This window comes from Pagrus pagrus (assembly GCF_965226575.1).
Source record: "Pagrus pagrus genome assembly, chromosome: 3".
In the NCBI taxonomy this organism is placed as follows: domain Eukaryota; kingdom Metazoa; phylum Chordata; class Actinopteri; order Spariformes; family Sparidae; genus Pagrus; species Pagrus pagrus.
The window spans coordinates 20,337,463-20,353,796 of record NC_140187.1 but is presented as its reverse complement, the minus strand read 5'-3'; the positions used below and the strand labels follow the sequence as shown (position 1 = coordinate 20,353,796).

The following is a 16,334-nucleotide window of genomic DNA, read 5'->3' as shown; positions in this document are numbered from 1 at the left end:
TCTTGCTTGTATTTATATCTTCTTTTTATTTAGAAATTGATAGCAACTACTTATTATTTACGGTTCTGAATTATATCACCACTGTTCTTAATGTCTGTTAATGTAGCTCCGGAGTATTGATCGTTGAATCTGTGAAGGTTTAAAGGAGTAGGTCAACATTTTGGGAAATATTCTGATTTGCTTTCTTGTCGAGAGTGAAAAAAGATTAATACCACTCTCATTTCTGTTTGCCAAATATGAAAATAGAGCTAGCAGGTGATTCGCTTAGCTTGGTAGCAGAGGGAAACCTCTAGGTTGGCTCCCTCCAAAAAAAAAAAAAAGAAGAAGAAGCTGACCAACACTTCTAAAACTCACAAATTCAAATGTGATATCTTCTGTGTAAAATGAATTAGCCGTTTAGACCGTCAGCACAGGGACATCTGAGAGCCTTGCAGTCATTGCTAGGTTGCCTGGCAACTGGTGGGTCTCACTAAAAACCCAGATGTGCGTGGTTTTTCAGGACGATGACCATCTGAGCCTGTGCTCTGGGTGCACGTTGTTTCTCAGTAAGTTGTGCATTTGGGCTAGCTGTTTCCCCCTTTGTGCTAAGCTAAGCTACTGTAAACACATGCTGGCTTTATCTTAATTTTTAGTGCACAGATATGAAAGTGGTGTTGATCCTCTCCTCTCACTTCAAGTATGTGAGAGCGTGTTTCCCAAAATGTCAAACTATTCCTTGAACATAAATATCCACCTGTCTGCCATATATCATAGTCAATGCAGCAAACGTGTGGCACAGACAAATATCCTAAACAACAAGCCTCTGAGCACATTAATTAGTGTTTTTTGTTGTGATTATTGCTCCAAAACTCAATCACTGTCTCTGACGGGAACATTGCTCATCAGTCATGTCACAGGCTCAGACTTGAACAGTGGTGACGACAGCTTGAAGAGTTCTGGGCAACAAGTCGACTGGTTGGACTTAAGGACAGAAGTTGTGCTGAGTCATTAGTCTCTTTGTGGATAGAAGACTGGCCAGAGTCACAAGGCAGGAAACACCATCCAAGAAAAAGAGTTCAGTAAAAAGGTCATTAAGGAGAAAAGCCCTCGCTGCTTGTCCAATGATTTTGACAGTGCCTTCACTTCTGTATTGCATGGATTTACTGCAGTGTGTTAGCCAAACTCATATTCAGCCGTGATGTATTCTTTCCCAGAGATCCCACAGTCCTCTCCCAGCACACACTACAATGCCAGGCCTACGTGCCACCACACTGGTGTGCTTATTATCAGTGTTTTGCCTCTGGGATGGATGTGTGTGTGCTGTCGATGTAGTGAAGGTAGTCATTTGGCAAGGCCCAGTTTGGATAATGGTGTGTTTGTAATTCCTGCTAGTTTTCTCTAGTGGCCATCTTTTGCTGCCACAATGGTTCTTTGAATGTCTGCCTTGTGGTTCTGCCTGCTAAGTTGGCAAGAGGAAAAGATGAATGTCAATCCAGGATGGATGAGAAGGGGGAGGCAGGAGTACTGGGAAACAAAGTAAAGGAACCAGCATTAGAGAAAAACGGAGCAAACCTGCCTGTTTTCTTGATCATTTTAGAATCTATAGAAACTTTTTTCCTCCACAGGGAAATTAATTTGTCTTTGTGAAGACAGTTTATGAAACAAAATGCAGATGAGGGCCAAGAGGACCTCACACAGTGTGTTATGTTTTTGTAAACATTATACATTGTGTAAGATGTAAAAATAAAGTAATACATTACTTCCTGCAGCTCTGACAGGGTTCATTTTCTTTTTTCAGAGATACTTTATTGATTTCTTTGGGAAGAGGATTCTCTCTGGAAAGATTTGAGAAACCAAACTTTGTAACAAACTGAACTTCTGTCTTTTGATGTTTGTTCTTGAATCCCTGAAGGTTGGTATTTTTTTGTTGAGCTCTTGGATCTATTTTTGGTGGATGTTATGTGAACCTGTCTGACACTAACCTGCAAAGAGTGGTGGATTGGATTCATTAGATTGGTAACAAAACAAGTATTGTTCAGGAACCCTTGAAAGTGATATTGAGGTATTTGGTAAAACAAATATTGTGACAACACACCTGAGCTTGTGCTTAGAACAGGAAACGGAGGAGGGATTATTTGTCCATCTGTTGATCAGGAAGAGCTCTAAGACGTTCAGCATCTTTGATTGCCATTGATACCCAATAACTGTGCAGCTGAGGGGCTTTTGTCAGTCCTCACCTTGCCCATTTGTAGTGTAGTCACACTCTGATTGTTGGCTGCACACCCGCTGCAGGTTACTTCTGTCTTGTATCAGGGCGTGTAATGGTTTGTGATGTGATCCATCACAGTGGTGCCATCCACAGATATTGAGGGAACAGAAAGCGTGATGTGCACTCACCGGGGGAGATGAGAGCGAAACATTTCTGTGTTGCTCTAGTCTGACAAATATGTTGTCATCCTCGCATAGCGCCTGCTGTCTGTCAGAAAGTCTGTCATCCACTGGCAGAATGAGAGGGCAGTGTTTTATAAAGATTGATTTTAAAGCATTTCTGCTTTACTGAACAGTTTATAGTCAAGATAAAATGGATGAGGGAGGCGCAGGAAGAAGGCATATGACAAAGATCTCAGGGCAAGATCAATCTTCAGAATCATAGCTACACAGCAGTGTGTGCCCTCATGGCTCCGTGCAAACCCTCTTGCAGGCAGGGTATGTGGAGCTGGAGCACAGCTGGAGCTGTGTTCACAGATAAGGAGGTACACTGGAATTTTCATATCCATTTTGGCAGGACATCGCACTTGTGTGTCTGCCCGCTGAGAACGGTTCTTCTTGCAAACCTGAGCAGAAGAAACAATTTTAGTCGTCAAGTTGAGTCGCACTCAGACCTCTCCAAAAGTGAACCAAAGTATGTTGAGTTTTGAATCTTTTACTTTATTATACAACTTTAATCTGGCACACATTCAATATACATCAGAGAAATTAATAATGCAACTAAGAAGGCTGTGTGTGGGTTGGTGTAGTAGTTTTATTTTAATCAGTTAAGTCATCCGCAACATTATAAGATGTCTAATGTTTCTCTGTTTAATTCAAATGAATGTAGCTATTTTGCAGGATTGATGCGTTGGATCAGTCTCAATTAAAATTATTAAATGAAAAATGAATGGATAGCAATAACAGTTTAAAGCAGATAATTATAATGTTTCTTGCATTTACTATGGATGTGTCTGAGTGTTAAATGAACTGAGCACAGACTGAATTTGAGATACAGAGTAGCAAAATACATTTATTCATTATATCAGCGGATTATCAATCGCAAAGGCTGCAGAAAACAGCATGAACTCGGCTGCAGTAATAAATGTACCATCCTACAGTACTTTCTCTTGAACATTTCAGTTGACCACATCTGTGTTTGTCTCCCTCAGGTCCACACAGTACCGTATCGCGATGCCCTCCCAATGAGTACCAGTGTGGAGGAACAGAGCTCTGCATCCACATGAGCAAACTGTGTAACGGGGCTCCCGACTGCACCGACGGCTGGGATGAGGGCCCACACTGCAGAGGTATCACTGCTACACAGACATGCATTTTGGGGATTTGCAGTTTAATAACACTGTTCTTGTGCTAGTTCATCCTGTCTGTGGTGAGACAGAAGTCCGTCTGGGTTTCTATTGTTGTATTTGTTGCTTACTTGTTGTACAGTTCTCACCCTTGAAAATATTCATACTGTGAAGCATCAGGGAAGTCACAGTAAGAGACCGGTGCACCGCGTCAATGTGAAAAACCATGCCGAATGTGTTTTTTCCCCCATCAGGCAGCGAATTCTGTGTGCAATATTGAGACACGACAGATCTAATATATTTGACATCCTGTGTCTGAGCACTGTGGGCCTGTTCCTCATGGCATCATTTAAGTCCTGCACCTCTATGGAAACAGCACGATCATGGTGAGAAGTATGGACAACTCAAATGTCCATTGTGCTGTGTAACACAGCTACAGGGCCACAAATCTCAAAAAACGTTTAAAGTTAAATTTCTTACACACATTGAAAAAATGGAATCTGTATAAAAAACATTTTTCCAAATGACCACAGCTGTTTTGATCTTTTTTACAGGATCGTGTCACAACAGTTTTTTTTTTTTGCGAAATATTAAATGATTCATTGTGATATTTGTCAAACGTCACACGTGATTAGTTCTTTAGCCGGAAATTACAAAATCAGATAATATCTGTTTTGACAGTTTATGGCAATGATAAATGGTTCAGTTATGCTGTTTTGTACTTTTCCTTCTTTTTGCCCTTCAAACCCGCCGTCTGGTTCTGGGGGTTCAGATGAATCTGCTTGTTTAATCACAGGAAGTTTATTTAAATGTACTGCACTAATAGTGACAATACAGAGGAGTCGATAGGACTCTGGAGGGGGAGCTACCATTGATATAAGATAGGGCTGCCAGTGTTAGATATGGATAGATGTGGAGAGCTCTGTGGGGAAGTTGGGGACAGATAAGTGAGAGATATAGGACATTTGGGATAGACTTTTAGGGGAGAAATTAAACTCTGTAGTAGAGTTTGGACATTAATTAAATTAGGGAACGTGTCATTTTGAAACCAGAAACTAGGAAGCAATTTATGATGAGCCCAAAGAATGTGCTGACCACACTGAGAGAAATTAAACTCAATTGTGCAATAAACCTACAGTAAATGTCTTCACCAAAGAGATTAATTATTGCAGGAAAGGAAGAATGTCGAAAGGGAGCTCAAAGGGCGCTGAGGACTTCCTCTATTGGATGTCTGTCAAAAGGTTAAAAGAGGAGCACAGCTGGTGACAATCAAATACTGTTCGTCCAGCTGGTTTTTTGTCTGTCTAACTGTTTTGAAAGTTAATTAATCATTTCAGTCATTTTTCACTTCAAACATTTGCTGCTTCCAGCTTCTCAAAGGCATTTATTATAGTTAATGAAGAGTCTTTGGGTTTTGGACTGTTGGTTGGACAAAAAAACAAAAAATAAGACCAAAAATGGACATTTTGTAAACTAAACAATTAATCAATTAATCGTGAAAAGTGATAATGAAAATAATTGTCTCACTCCGAACAGAAGTCATATAAATGTTAAACTACCCAGCAAGGCATCATTACTGCTGCTTGACTTCTATATACACTGAAGTGGATATTACTCTTGAGCAACCTTCAATAGTATTATTGATAGATTTCCATTGTGCTTGACACATTGCAAAGGCTCACCTCCAACCTGTACAAAATCAACAGCGACTCTAACTAAACCAAAACAAACGACTGAATTATTATTCTACCCCGAGGTACCTCTCACATTTTGCTTGGCACAGTGAGTGCACCTGTCTTCTCTTTTTATTTTCCATCTCCCCACAAAACCTTCAGTGAAAAAATCAGTTTGGATGAAACATTTATTAAAGGAACGTTGGAGAGAGGAATTGGAAAGGACCTGGAGTTTCCATGTATTTTAAGGTGAGAGCAGCGGGGACAAACCTGCTGTCCATGACTGTTCATTTCAGGGTTTAAACTCAGTCTTAGGCTCCAGGTTAGGATTCGGTTAAATGGTCAGTGTTTTGAGTGTCTGTTTGTGTCTGCCTCACACATATTTGGCCTCTGATGCACTTTGATTTTGCCCCAAAGTGAATATTTTTCAGCATGCGTCACTGTAGGTTGTTGACATTGTTGCCCATGTTGGTTTTCTAAACACATCTCGGTTGTTCGGCGCTCAGACTTGTTTTGGCAAATTCCGGGCATGTCTGTAATTTGAACTGTGGTTGTTCCAGCAAACCTCTGGAGCGCAGCAGGCAGACTTGTGTACTTCTGTCTGTAATATTTAATGCATTGCATTGGGCACTGGCTATACAGAGCAACTCTGAAGTCTTAGAGTTATAGCTAAACATGAACAAACTAAAGAGAAATCTGCTGATTTGTGTGGTTTAATTTTTTCGTGCTCAGCAGTTATTGCTCTTACGGCTCAAGTTTAAATTTATTATTGATTTAGGAAATTCATTCGGTCAGTCATGCAGAAATACAGTGTGTACAGTACAGTATAGCACCAACGCTGTGGGCTCCTGTTTCTTTTATCCTTTAAAATGTGGCAGGATTCTTGATCCTCTCTTCCCGGAGGTGGTGTGGTAGTGTGAATTGTCCGCCAGCATCTCTGGGCAAAGTGAATCACTTGTGACTGATAGATCTCGGCAGGGTTTGACATGACTGTGTGTGTTTGACTGTGACTCACCGTGTCTTGATTTATATCTCACAGATATGCAGCGCGCTGTTGAAAACTCAGCAGAGATTCCATTATGCATCAGTCAGCTGACTGGACGGTGTGAGTGTAGCGTGTTGTGTTTGCGTCCCTCTATATTTAATGTGTGTGTAGCCTCGGGGATGGTCGAGGTTAGCATGGAGGTATTGATTGTGAGTGCAGGGCAGAGATATTTGTTGATTGGGTCTCTGACCTTCCTTTACAAAGTCTGTATCAAATACTTGTTTTACTTAAAGGAGCGATCCGCCTTCAATTCACTTCAGAGCTCAAAAGGACTTCATATTTAAATGACTTTAAAGCATAATCACATTTTGACGTGACTAACTGACTAATTTGCTGACATTAACTAATTGCACCTGCTATGACAGTGATATCAGTGGTATTGTATTGGCAGTAACTACAATGATAAGTATTCACTATTGTTATTACATTTGACATGAGCTTAAGTCCAGGAACTCTTATTCTGAAAAAGCACTTTGCTGAAATGAGTTTTCCATGATTCAAATGAATAATTTTCAATTCACCAATGACACTTAACTGTACATTTATGTCCAGTGTCCATTCTGTAACCTATGTGCTCTTGTGCAGTTATGTAAACTGGAGCAATGTTCAGAACCAGTGAACACAGAGTCAAGGTCTGGCAAAGCTTGATTTCTTTATTTGATAGTTGGCTGGCTTAACAATCAATTATCGGTTATTCATAAATAATGTATGAAATATCTTGGCCGTTAGAAAACTGTTGAAACCACTGACATGTTAAATGCAAAATCTATTAAGAGTAAGAGTTAAAAGAACAGATACGGTGAACATATAAATAACACAAAACGATGGTTACAGAGCTCCCGTCTGTCGCTATTCAACAACTGACCCAACAAAATCCAACACAGGCCCAAAATGGCTCAAATATAATAATAATATCAGCTTTTGTATAAAGTGTTTTTTGTAGTTTTTAGATTACAAATGACTTGTATTTTAATCAAATGCATTTCCTCAGACCAGTATTTTTTCAATATATATTTTATAAGCAAGTATTTGTACATTTTTAATCTGTTAAATTCTTCACAGCGATTAATCGATTAATGATTAATCATTAATCATTACATCCCTAGTTGAGGTAGTAGTAATGGATCATATAACAACCTCATGAATGAGGGAGAAGGAGGAAGAGGTGCTATTTTAGGGATATAATGTAGTTGTACTTTTCTTCTGCAAAAAACATGTCAGGACATGTTTGTATTCTGTAATACACGTGTTCACTGTGCGCAGTCTTGATCAAAACAAACATTTAAACAGAGATAAACAGAGGAACACATTGCATATTTGGAAAAATAAAGTTGTTGCCAAATTCTCCCAAGCTTGTTTTTCTCTACTTGTGCTGCTTTTGTGTTGAGCTCTTGTTCACTTATGCTGCACTTATTGGCTTGAATGAGTTTTGCAATTCTCTTCACTCTCATCGGTGACGCATTCTGTTTGAAGAGATGTTTTTTTTGTTTCCAAGGACAAATTCAGGCTTCGTATGAGTCAGTTTCTGAATTGCTGACATGTAGTCAACTACAATCAACAACACTTGCGTGTCTCTTGGCGGTTCAATGCTGATGATGAGCTGATGGGGAACTGAGTTGACCGCTTATTATTTATGCGTGCCTCATTGTCAGGGGGAGGTAGTATTTATGCACTTCAGCTCTAAATCTTCTTCAGAAAGTGATGAATGGCAGCTTCAGCAGCACCACCTGCTCCTGTTACCTACAGGCATGCCTCTCCTGGTGTCTTCTGCCGGATAACATGCAGCAGTGTGAAGGAAATTGGTGATCACAGTAATTTTTGTGGGTTTATGTCGGTACGTTGAATGGATTATTATATAATTATACAGAAATCAACCTCCTATTTAAACCAAGGGTGCTATTAATAATGTCAGAAACAGGAAAGAAACATGAATAAACACCTTATGCTTCAATAGCCAGTCATTTCTTTAATCAACGTCTGTCACCTTCCTGTCCTCCTACGCACATTATACCAACAACTCATTCCTGTCTTCTCTCCCTCTCCAGAGTTTATAACCAACTGCTCGCTCGCGGGGTGTCAGGAAAACTGCGCGGTGACTCCAGGAGGGCCCGCTTGTTACTGCAAGACTGGTTATGAGATCAGCCCAGATGGAAAGGCATGCAAAGGTGAGTTCCTCGAAACATTGGCCACCTTCTCGGGCTCCTCGATATGAGAAGAATAAGTCTGCATAAATAGAACATTTTACTACTGCATGAAGAGACAAACAGCCGGCACATGACAGGATGAGGGCACCGCTGGATATCTGTAATATGTTGCACCGACAACACGCATAAGCTACATGGCTTATGTGCTTACCTGTCCGGTAACTCCACATTAGTGCTGGACTGGGTTTTTCCTTCAAAGCTGTGCCAGTGTTTACTCAGGTTTGGAGAAATCAAGTGCAGAGCACACAGGGGGTAGTTCAGGGGGCCTGGGAGTGTGGAGGATTTCCCACAACAGAAATAAACCTTTGCTGGCATTGATATGATATTATGGATGTTTTGTGCAACAAGCCAACTTTTAATGAATCACAAACTTAGTCTGGCAGAAATGAACTGAGCAATAGACCCACAATTGTTAGTTTTCATTCCCGCAACAAGTGAAGTGAGAAGAACCGCAGCGTCCCTACTTCTTTGTAGTCGGGGTTGTATTTTCTGTTCGTACCAATTTCTTTACCTGAGCAGTAAGACCATCTGTCGTTTCTGTGGTTCAGATTTCGATGAGTGCAGTTTGTACGGGACCTGCAGTCAGTCCTGTACCAACACTGACGGCGGCTACACCTGCTCCTGTGTGGAGGGCTACTTGTCCCAGCCAGACAACCGCTCGTGCAAGGCCAAGAACGGTAAGAACCAGCGGACAACAGTTTGACCGATTCTGTGGGGGCGTTCTCTTCCCGTTCCTCCTGCTCACCGTTAGTTATGTCCGTGTTACAGTTCCAGTCGACCGTCTGCCTGTCCTGTTGATCGCCAACTCCCAGAACATCCAAGCCACCTCCCTGAGCGGCACCACGGTCCACAGCCTGCTGTCCACCAGCACCAAACAGACCACGGCCATGGACTTCCTGTACGCTGAGGAGACCGTCTGCTGGATCCACGTAGGAGACTCCCCCGCATCCACGCACCTCAAATGTGCCAGGGTTCCTAACCTGAAGAGCTTCGCAGAGGAGAGGGTGATCAACATCTCCCTCAGCCTGCACCGTGAGTACACCAGCAGTATGCGACTTCTGCCTGGTACATTTATAAAACACGCTGAAATGGTTTCTGCTGGTTTTTAGTGAGCAACAGTGTGATCTCCAGAGGCCTGAGTACACAATGTTTACAACCGAGGTCTCCACACACACCGAATACATAATACAACAGTGGAAAAACAAAGAATGTGTGCTTTGTTTGTTTTCTTTAGAATATTTTATCCCTGGAAGTCACATACAGGGATTTTTTTCTGCATATTTCAGTAGCTCATGTGGCAAGTCAGAGAGAAAACACTGCACACCAGCACGCAGCGATCTGCCAAACGTCTCATCATTTTTTCAAGCCGAATTTTCTTTTTTTGTCTAAAGGTGTTCAGAATTCACTTGCAATGCGTCACCCTCTCCTAATGCGATACGAGTATTTGCACAATTAGGTCCCGTTTGAGGAACAGTCGCACCTTTTCCCTTAAGTATACAAAGGCAGGAGGACTGAAGGCTGTGTTTGAATAGTATTTCACTCAGAAAATACATTCAGTGCTTCCATTATTCATGCAGGCCTGGCTAACATGAAGCGCAGACGCGATGCATGCAGCGCAGTGCAGAACAATGCAAGATGAAAATACAGAAAAGGGCGGCACAGCAGATGTCCATTTTGCTCATGGCTCCTGCAGCAGGTGGAACTTGGAGCGCACAGTAAAAACACACTGAACTGGATGTTTTCAGGTCTGTTTTCCATCCTGTTGCTATCTGGAAATGAATGCAATTGGAATCAGATGTCTGCCTCTGTTATTCATCCAACAAATCAGAAGTTATTCTGATTGACCTGTGCTTTTGGCTTTCCAAGGTCAGTCCCACCGAGCAAAATCAAATCAAATCAAATCAGTTGTATTTATATATCCCAAAATCAGAATTACATTGCCTCGATGGGCTTTACAATCTGAACAGTGAGCGTCATCCTAATATCGGATACAAGGAAATTATATGAAATATATATGAGGAGTGTGGATCCAGGAGGACGGCTGAGCAGGCCCAGGCCCAGGTGAAGAAAAACCTTGGGCTGCAGTCCTCAGCTGATCCTCACCTTGGATTCTTATTTTTGTCTGGTTTGCATCCTTTGCAGATGGTGATTTGGCTGAGCTTGTTGGTCTGAATGTTTCAAAAGTAAACAGGTGGAAAAACTTTTTAAATTGGCGTCAATACCTGTGGAAATGACGTGACTTTTGTGTTAATCACAGAGTTACTCACGATACGATAAGATTCACGATACATTGCCCACGATAACCACAGTATTATGATACAGCAGTTATGCGATTATCGATATGTTGCAAGACAATCATCTAATGCTGCATCACAATATCTGTCTAACTTAAGAATACAGAATACCCCTAAAAAGGCAAAGTGCAGGAAATATGTATTTATTCACTGCATTGTGGTGTCAGTTTCACAGGATTTAACATGAAGTGAGATGAAACGAAAAGTACAGTCTGCAACACGTGTGCCATCATTTCACTGTGCCGCATTTTTAAATAAAAATATCACATATAAGAGGAAATATCATGATCTATTGCCCTATTCTGTTTTTTCCCTCCCCTAGTCCTTAGCTCTTCTGTGCTTACGCGAGGCCTGTGAGCCAGAGACGATGTGGCAACACACGAAAAGCAGCTGTGTTTTTCCACGACTTAACTTTCATTTCAGAAAACAATCGAGAGTCTTTGGTTGGTAAAAATGAAACCGAAAGACAAACCTGGAGATCCACGGTAAGGAGTGTGATTAAATACAGAATGTGTACATGCCTGTAGTCAACCTGCGGGTCAGAAGCCTCCACGCACACCTCCCGCTCCCCCCTCCCTCCCTTTATCACTGCCTCCAAGTTGTCGTTGCAGCCGAAGCTTTCAGGCAGCCGCCCCTCACTGTGAATCAGAGGGACAGCAGCCACAAAAACAACACGTTTATCCACAAAAGGCCAACAGGAATGCGTCATTGTACTATTGCTTAGGAAAGTTGGTCAGGAAGTTTTATAACTATCTGCATTGTCATACTTATTATGGTACTTAATGCTATGTTGTCGAGCTAAAACGACATAGCATTTCTCACTCGCTGAGTCATTATGTTCATATTCTCCGGCCTGCTCTCCCCACAATCCTGATGATCTGTCGATGAGACTTTGTGTATAAATCAAATCGAGTTTCATTTTCATGATGAAATAATATTATAATAGCTTTATTTGCATAGCAATTTTCAAATGAAACAGTTGAAAAAATAAAACGGTTACAAAGTGATTCACATGGATTGAACCAGGATGAAATCATTTCGGCGCTAAAACAAAGAAAATGAGACACAGTACAGGGTTTAGTGGATTTCTCATGTGCTTCGCTCTGGAACAGCTCAAACAAATAGATTAATAGAATAAAGATGAATCAAAGCAAATAGTTAAAACGAGATAAAATAAAAATATATAAATTGGTGGAACAATGGAAATATGCAGAAGTATAAATACAGATGTACTCCTCTCCTTTCTCTTCTTCTTCTTCTCGTCTGCGTCTTGTTCTTGCATACAAGCATTGTGACCGATCGCATCAACTCAGTGTGCAGCGGCTTGTCTCCGCTCATATCCTTTTTCCACGTGACTAGAGAATGCATTAACATGACAGAAATTACTTTCTCGGTGCAGACCATCAGAGAAAATGAAAAGACCCGAATGATGACAGTCTGGCAGCTCTGTCCTCCACATGCACGCACCACGGTGTACAGCTGTCATTTGGAAACATGCTCATTTCAAACCAGATGATATTAGACAAGCGCTGCGCAGTGAAAATTATGCATGAGGCATTTTGGTGTCCGTCACACACTGTAATAAGATGAAATCAAGCCCGATGCACCTCTCTGCCTGCAGTGAGCCACGCCAAAGCCTCATCTGTTATTAGCAAATTATAGAATACAATACAATCCTGTGTAAGCCTGATTGATTTCAGGGTCATGGTGGAGAAAAGTCATCAAAACATCCCCCTCCACTTTTGCAGAAATTTGACATAAATAACAGACGTGTATTTGTGCGTTATAATTATGATCAGAGGAATCAAAAGGACGAGGATTAACATCGCTGGCCGTGGCTGTCATCATGCAGCCTCGGCTCGACTCAACAGTTTTAGGACCAGAAGAATTCGCAGGAAATTCCAGCTTCAGCTGAGTTCTCCACGGCTGCTCCCCCACACACACACACATACACGCACCCACACACACACTGCAGAGCTTGTGGTGTGCAGACGCATCCCGATAGACACGTGCGCACACACACAGGCAAAATAGAGAACTGGCTGCACCGAGGAGCATGGGCAGGATGTGCACGTCTTATGGTGAAGGATTAGAGCTGTATTGCTGAAATAAGGAAGCAATTTAAGGGCACTTCCTGTATTCATGTGACAGTATATATAGTTATTTCAGTACGTGCCTGAGTGAGATGAGAAAAACGTTCAGAGATGCTGTTTGAAGCGGTCTGACTGTTAATGAGACAAAGAAAAGTGTAGAGAAATAAAATCCTGGTTCTTTCCTAAAGCAACCGTATTTCAGACATACACTGGTGTTGGATATCAGGCTCAAACTCTTGCTTGTCAACCTTTTACCAGGAGCCAAGGGTTGTAACACTAGACAGTGCAAGACATAAAACATTGAACATAAACTGAACAAACACAATAGTGCAATAGTGCAAAAAACAATATAGACTATAAGACATTGTAACTGCTGCTAACCGTAGCTGCCTTTAGATAGTTAGCTCAGTTAGCCGTGCAGCTAACAGTGGAGCTCAGACAGTGGAAGCTATGCCGAACAACCCCGGCCAGAAGCCGAGCATATTTTGGCTTTGTGCACCACTGAGCAGCTTTCAGAGGAATGAACGGGGCTCCACCTCGAGGGCTGTGTCCACTAGTTATAGGTCCATGATTCACACCGCTAGCGCAGGAGCTTTGGCCGGGTCTAGCTGGTTAGCACACTAACTTCAGTACAGACATCATAATGTCAAAACTGCTGTTTATTCACAATCTGTCAATAATCGTACTTAACTTTTGAATGATTTCAACTAAAATTCTTGCATATTGCCCCTTTAAATTCACGAAGACTTAGGAAATAGATGTCTGTACTGTCTAAAGGGCTGCGTTCTTTGACCAGTCAGATGACCCCAAACAGGATGTGTCAGCGCAAACAAAAATATACAAAGGGCAGATTTTGCTCATCTGTTCCTGTACGTAATCTGGCCCGACTGCAGCCCAACAGCAGAGTAGGTCTTTTTGGACAGGCTGCTGGCGTGTCACTGTGACAGAATCGGAGGAGCAGGTTTATGTTTACAGTCAACATGGAAGCCGCCAGCAACAACCAATGGCAAGGGGTGAACATACAGGAAATGATGCGCGTGTGGCTTGAGTGACTCATGACCTCAGTATGCCACAGATGAGTTGTCCAGATGTGTCTCCACCCCCACCCCTCCTCACACTCTCACTCTCTCTCTCTCTCTCTCTCTCTCTCTGTCACTTTCATTACATTCACTTTGCCTCTGAGTCTCACTTTGTTTTCCCACATTTCAACATACACTTACTCTCAATCTAAATTTGACTGTTTCTTCTTGCCAAGTGCTAATTAAACTAGTCACTCAAAACCATTTTCAGACATGCTAGTGGTGATTTAAGCCCTATGGAAAATGTTACTTTTCTTACATTCTTAGGTTTTAGAGTTTATTTAGTGATTGTTTTAATTAAAAAGAGCTGAAAAAATAATATCTGAAGACCAAATGAAAGCTTGCTGGAGGTGCTGGAGCTGAGATTTCATTTATCCGAGCACCCGCACACTCCAATCTGTTTGATACTAATGTCTCTAAAACAACAGGACTAAGACTCTACAGCCATGCTAGCAGCTCTGTGAGCCTGTGCTTTGGCACAGCGGTTGTTTGAGCTGACTGCTAATGTCAGCATGCTAACAAGCTCACAGCGATAACGCTCACATGCTGATGTTCAGCAGGTTTAATGTTTAATATAAACCAGTTCAGCATGCTAGGATGCAAACATTTGCTATCAGCACCAAACAGCAAGTGTAGCTGAGGCATCCGTTAGTTTAAAGAATTAATTTAATACTTGTTCAGATGTTTCAGTGATATGTAGCATTCCCAAAGCATTTTAAAGGTGCAATATGTAAGAATTATAGATGAAAACATTAAAAAAAATACCTAAAATTACCAACAGAATGTGAAGGAATTACAGTTTTGATGTTAGACATCCATGTCTTGTGTTGCAGAGATAGCTATTGAAGTTGGAATGCTAACCAGCTAGCCTCGCCCGTCCTGGTCCAAAGCTCCTATGCTAGTTGTGCAAACACCAACACTCCCCAGATCCTCTGAGCTCCTAGGCCAGACTGCTAGCACAGCTAACTGAGCTAACTAGCTGACGGCAGATGCAGTTGGCAGCAGTTGGCGGTTACTCTGGTGATATGCTGCCCCCGGTTTATTTTGAGAATTAATTTGACAAGTGACCAATTCTTACATATTGCACCTTTAAACATTTGTTATTCTTTTTAAATTACTCATAGGGTGCACCTCCACTGTGAATTGCCTCATCACTTATATTTAAGCATATTTTGAATGACCTGTGCACTTTTCAGACATCATCTGTCGTAAATTATGGTTAGAAATGCCTTATTGCAGCTGTCAACAGCCTCTGAATACATAAAGTCCGGCTGCAAACCAGTTAAATCCATTGATGCCCACATATGGGTGCTGAGAGTTCTCTAGGTACAGAACCTGGAAGTGAAACTGAGATGGATTTACATTCAATAGTAGATGCTGCTGCTCCACACTATGCACAGGAGGGCTGATCCCAGAGCTGTCACTAAGCCTCCCTCCCTTCCCTGCGTGTACTGTAAGAGCCACAGTACCTGCTCCCCGTGCTCAGCGAGCTACAGTGTGCTGCTGCTTAGCACAGACACTGGCCTGAAATCTCCTTAAGAGGTCATGTGCTGTTAAAAGGCAAGGCAGTCAGCACATTTCCAAATCTTCTCTCTCTATTCAACACTTTATTCAGCCTTAAATCTCTAGCTCTCTCTCTCTCTCTCTCTCTCTCTCTCTCTCTCTCTCTCTGTTTCTCTCTCCTCTTTTTTTTTACTCACACACATTAACCCTGAACTATGAATTTCATTTTAGTCTTAAGTCAACCCTTTATTCCAGCAAATGATCAACTGTCTTTCCCTTCCAGCTTCGTACGGCTTCGATCAACCTTTTCTCTGTTTGTTTTTGTTGGTGTATTCTCCCCCTGCTTGTGCGTTTCTGGTGTGACGCCTGCGCCAGATGCCACTGGGAGTGTGTTGGAGTGCGGGAGGTTGGCGAGGGGAAGTGGGGGGTTGGTGTTAAAGCTTCAGTCGCTGAGGTATCTAACCCATTCGAGCTCCATTAAAACTAATGCTCCTCACATAACTACACTATCGATCCTCTGCGTTAGTGGCGTACTACGAGGAGTGGGTGCCAGTGAAGATGTATGTCCCTGACTTGTGCTCCTACATATAGTTATTGGAGTAAAACAGCAGCCCCGCAGTGCCCCATTTAGCAGTACATTTTGTATACATTATACAGACATCCAATTGTTTTTCTTAGACCAACTGGGAGCGGAGAGACGAACAAGAAAACACGTAGAAAACAAGTTGTTTAGAGAGAGCACGGAAGAAAAAAAATGAAGAAGGCAGCCGGTTCTGTTTTTTCAATTATGCTGTGTTGTTTTTTATAGCTTAGTTTCAGACAGACAGAGCTGCAGTTAATGAATCCAGACTGTTTTTCCACCTCTGGGGAACAGACAAAGGGGAGGGATAGGGGGATGATGCATGGAGGA

At 41.9% G+C, this 16,334-nt stretch overlaps 1 protein-coding gene across 7 annotated transcripts in view; it reads left to right on the top strand.

The window, feature by feature from the left end:
• The window catches only part of LOC311254384 (low-density lipoprotein receptor-related protein 1-like), a 99,273-nt gene that overhangs the window by 27,595 nt on the left and 55,344 nt on the right, over nt 1-16,334 (top strand). For all 7 annotated transcript variants that reach the window (XM_084348109.1, XM_084348107.1, XM_084348112.1 and 4 more), the window contains exons 3-6: nt 3,399-3,536; nt 8,297-8,416; nt 9,004-9,132; nt 9,224-9,487. In XM_084348109.1, the coding sequence (XP_084204235.1) occupies nt 3,399-3,536; nt 8,297-8,416; nt 9,004-9,132; nt 9,224-9,487 (651 nt within the window). The remainder of the gene's footprint in view (nt 1-3,398; nt 3,537-8,296; nt 8,417-9,003; nt 9,133-9,223; nt 9,488-16,334) is intronic.